The sequence below is a fragment of the Rhagoletis zephyria genome, unplaced genomic scaffold, assembly GCF_001687245.7.
Source record: "Rhagoletis zephyria isolate East Lansing unplaced genomic scaffold, Rhagoletis_zephyria_1.1 Rzeph_scaffold_12428, whole genome shotgun sequence".
NCBI classification, from domain to species: Eukaryota; Metazoa; Arthropoda; class Insecta; order Diptera; family Tephritidae; genus Rhagoletis; species Rhagoletis zephyria.
Window position 1 is genome coordinate 1 of NW_016169502.1, and position 4,961 is coordinate 4,961.

Genomic DNA, 4,961 nt, shown 5'->3' on the forward strand with positions numbered 1-4,961 from the left:
AAATTCCCCAAATGACAAAACGATCTAAGCTTAAAAAATTTGCATACAAATATTTAAACAAATTTTGAACGGAATCGTAAGGATGAGATTTTCGATGCTGATTTTAAACTTTTCAAAGATCGGTATAAGAAAAACTTGAAAAACTGAAACTAAACTCTTCTGATTTAGACTTAAGAGGTGTCATTGTAAAGATATTTTCTCACGCTTTTTCTTTGCTAATAAACTCATTCAAAGGATGAACGAGAAAGATAGGATGAACGAACGTCATTTAAAGTTGAATAAAATGTGTGGGTATTTGAAAATAAAAATTGGGACAGGAATGACTTTTTGGACAGAAATAAAAACAGTGGGAAAATACCGCATCAAAAATCTCATTCTTACGATTCCGTTGAAAAGATATTTAATTATTTTTATACAGATTTTTTAAGCTTAATCTGTTTTGTCATCTGAGGGACCTTTTTTAAAAAGTTATTTAAGAAACAATTTTTTTTCATAAAAAACTCCATTTTGGGTGGTATTTTCAAATCGGTCCAGCTCACTTAAATCTTAATTTTTTTTTCGAAATATTTCGGTGGACGTCTTAAAATATAATACATTTTGTGATCCCGGCGGAAAACCCGCCACTTTTTTTGGTGATGCATGCTAATGCACATACATATATTTCTGACAGAAAAAATCTTTAAACCCGTGATTTTACTTTTGGAATAGTTTGTATGTAAATATATTTTTTCTAGTTTTAACTGGTACTTGACCGGTACAGAGATGCATTCATATAGTAAGTATGGTGACCATCCGTCCAGTATTGTACGGCATAATCCTGTTTTTTTTGTTGTTGGTGTTGCAACAGCATACAAGTTCAACAAAGTTTTTTAGGGAGTGAGGCTGTAGTGACAGTCCTTGGCCAGATATAAATCTGGGTCGTTCAGGTTACGTAGACCCGGAGTTGTTCGATGAGTTAAATTTCTTCATGAAAATTTTAATGAAAAATAGGATTGAGCACGGGAAAACAATAGGGTAATTTATGTAAGCGTGTCAACTTACGAAGCGGTAAAATTAAATAGTTACGCTCAGTATTACATGAACGCACCTCAAAACAAGGCCAAAATCAAGTAAAAACCATAAATTTTTTAAAATGAAAAATGCTCGCATTTGATTTACTTTTGCTGAATAAATAAGCCTTACAGTTTTAGATTAAGTTTGCCCATCTTTTTGGGTAGAACTCCGCATCAGCTATTCATGCCTATTACGGTCTTCCAATTCGCACTGTCATAACAAGCGAGAGTGAAGGATTAGATTCTTGCGAATGGCATTCGTCGGCTAGCGTAATAGGCATGATTATAAATTTTTTGAAGCATTTAATCGACTACATAGTACACTACACTTGTTCCATTTATCTATATCGGGGCGAAAAGTCGAGCCGGAATATAAAACCAGTTCTAGTCGGTATTTCGCATAGCTCCAACTGCTGTTGCTTTTTAAAGTGAAACTTAGTGCTGATAATAGATACACGTGCATAAGCGCACATACTTACATGCATGTATACTCGAGTCAGGCTTTCAAATAAACGAATGATAATACAATTATGTATGTGTTTACCAGAAAACAGTCTAGTCGAGTGTGGAACTTTCCTCCCACCCAACTTGAAAGACTATAAATCAAACTTTTAAGACTTACATTACATACATACATACTTATGTATCCAGAGAGCTATTAAAAAAATTGTAGCAGTGTGGGGTCTCCGAGTTGGTTAGTTAGTTGTCTTATTCATCATCCCCATCTGACTCCTCCAACCCAGGCACAGAAAGCGAGTGGTCTCGATTGATTGTGTTCACAGCTCTACGGATGTCCGATGGGCGGTGCATTTCCGCATGCTGGGCATGTGTCTGTGATCTCCAGTGTTTCTGTGGAGAACTCAACGCGATTCTCAACGGGTTCCTCAGGGTATGCAATTAAAAATTATAGTATGTGATTTCCATTTCAGTTGGCGATAGGTGCCACGCCTCCTCCATTATCTTGCACCAGTCTTTTAACTATGTTTCAAAATTTTAGGCCCAATCCAGTCTTTTAATTGTCGTCACAAGCACCAGGCCTTATAACTGTTAATCAGTTTGGAGTTGCTTTGTGGAAGATTCTCCAGGTCAATTTGTCAAAGTAGGACCATATTTCGGTTGTTACAACTGGTATGTATCGCTGGCCAAGGGACTGGAAGATTAGCCATGGCCGGTTTGCCAATTTCGCAACGTGGGAATTTGCCACCGTGCACTTAGAGGTTGACGCTCAACTGTTAAAAAATACCAGTATATTCCGGATATTAGCGAACTAATAGGGAATATATGTACATATCTATTACAGTCAAATTAGGAAATAATTATACTTAAATACTGTGAGGTAAGCCCCCGAGGAAAGTGAATCTTTTGCCACTGGATTTGAAAAAATGGTAGTAGGTAGAATAAATTGTTCTTAAAAAATTTTCGCATTAGCCTCCGATTATTAATACTACTTAAATTTAATTAATTATTTTTAAACTAAGTTTAAATTCAATTAATTCATGTTTAATGTTAAAATAAATAAATTAATAAATATTGAATTAGTATTAATATTCAACAATTCATTAGAAAAAGCGTAAAGCTCAATAAAATTATTGAATATAATTGTTATAATGCCATAAATAACAAAAAAAAACTTTTAACGAACCTTTAAGTAAAATATTCTTAAAAGCGAATCTTAACATAGAATCAACAACAAACAACAGCCACATGGTCAAGTCTAAAGCAATCACATCGTTGCCCATGCGATGAAGAAGTCTGATGTGGTAATGTGATGATCTTCCAAAAAGCAGCTATGTATAGCTTCTACAATGTGTAATTTGTTGTTTTTCCATAAAATTCTCGATTAGAAACAGCCTCAAGCTCATGTTATAAGGCCATAAATAAAAAAAGGTATATAATTATTAAATTAATCATCCCTATTCTGGTTGTCGTAAGGCGTTCGCATCGACAGTCGTTCGTTGAATTATGTCGTAAATAAAAACAATAACGACAGATTTTAACACATTTTCAATACATAATTTCGAAAGAATAATAGGAATAAATATTTGTAGTAGATTATGTCATTAGTTGCCTCATGACGCCAATGAAAATCTCAAATTTCGACGAACGACTGTCGTTCCGACAGTCGGATTAGGGCCTAAAATAGCAAAAAAATTGATCAAAAATTTACAGATAGTGTTTATAAAATGGTTGTCATGATAGAAAACACAGCAAATCTCTAACAAATCGAAATTTAAAAAATTTGTGAAAAGTACATGGTTGCCTGATTACGTGATCTGTAGTAATTGGTTATAGTATATGTTAAACCGTTAAAAACTTGACGTCATAAAGCAAATCCGACACTTACGGCGCGTTAATTGTCTAACCTTAGCTTAATGGGCGCTTTGAACTAAACAATACGATATAACATCTTTAAACCTCGCTGGTTAAACTTAAGGCGAAGGCGTATTAGAAATTAATTCCGTGGTCCCAATTATATCAAACATATCTAATTTAGCGTGGAAATGTTTATTTGAGAAACTGTTCTATAGGTGCCTAGAACGTTAGTTATTTCCTTTGATGTAGAAAGTCTTTTATAATGATTATTTTTGATAATTTATCATAGAAAATTATTTGTATTTATTTTTGCAAATATTCGTTTCATAAATTACTTTACTAGCATTAATAAATGTTTATACCTCCATAAGCTTCCTATCAAACAATACGAAGCTACACCTATGTTAGTATTTCAGCATATTGTTTCTGTCTGATACTGTAATAAGCAGCGATGTCTTATAGTGTCAGCGTTATTAAGATTATCCAGTGAATTCCCCGCTCTTGCCATCACAAGCCACAATTTTCACCTTATCTACTTTAGCAAATTCGTGCACCTCACGGAACTCTACTTCGTTTAGCATAAGTGTCCATACGTTGTCGCAGAATCGGTACGTATTCAATTTGTTTGCCTTGAAGGTAACGCGGGCCTTGACCCGCTGATTAAGAGCAGTGTTGATGCACTTGTCAAATTGCAAGAGTACCTTAAATGCCAATGTCGGGGTAATGTGACCATACTGGAAAGTAGACAATTGCAACGTAAAACATAAATAAATAGCGTGTTATTTTTATTTATAATAATAAAATGCCACAGTTTCGCTCAAATGTTTATCGAGGCGACTTTTCTGCTGCCACTTCTTGCTTACCTGAATGAGTTCATCAAGGCTCTCTTGCAAGGTATTTCCAAGTGTTGTATTTCTGTAAAGTTGGTACGACATGTTTAAAAAAGAAGTCGAATTACCTTTTCAATAGATTTTTTGGTATTAACTGCGTTTTTCAATATGGACAATTCCTTGGGCTTGGTGGAAAATCGGGGAATGCAGCAAATACATATGTCAAAGTTTTGACAACATTATTCAGCGCAAGTAACTGGCGCCATCTGCAGTGAATAATTTCAGAGGTGCCACCTTTCCTTTTTCTTAAATTATCCCAGCAATCCGCAATAATACGAGCGTGAGCGTTTTATTTTGACCAAAAATTTAAGTCCGCACTGAACTGTGTAGCAGGCTTAAGGGATTCACAAACACATAAATAAACGGATGTGAATTTACGCATCCAAATCACAATATAACCAGTAAACAACCTTCGGTGAATTTGGCGACTGCCTTCCTCGGGGATGAATATGCTAGGGATGAAATTATTGGTACACACGCCTTCCAAGCACGCAGGGTTGCTTTTTAGAAACAAAAAATAATTAACTCCAAATAGTTTCAAAAAGTATAGTGTAAAACGAAATTTATTGAATAATTCCACATAAAATGGTATACATAAATGACGCATTTTCTAAACGATTTAAATTAAACGCATTTGAGAATTGATAGAAAAGTACTACGGATTGTAAATTTTTGTTAACTATGAGGTGAATGAAAATTTTCAACC

At 34.5% G+C, this 4,961-nt stretch overlaps 1 protein-coding gene across 1 annotated transcript; it reads right to left on the minus strand.

Annotated features, from left to right (window-relative positions):
- Positions 1-3,644: 3,644 nt before the first annotated feature.
- On the minus strand, positions 3,645-4,445 carry LOC108377630 (transcription initiation factor IIA subunit 2). Its single transcript, XM_017633900.1, has 2 exons — positions 4,229-4,445; positions 3,645-4,099 (listed from the first exon to the last, which is right to left on the minus strand). The coding sequence occupies exons 1-2, from the start codon at positions 4,298-4,300 to the stop codon at positions 3,845-3,847; spliced, it is 327 nt and encodes a 108-aa protein (XP_017489389.1). The 5' UTR covers positions 4,301-4,445; the 3' UTR covers positions 3,645-3,844.
- Positions 4,446-4,961: the final 516 nt, after the last annotated feature.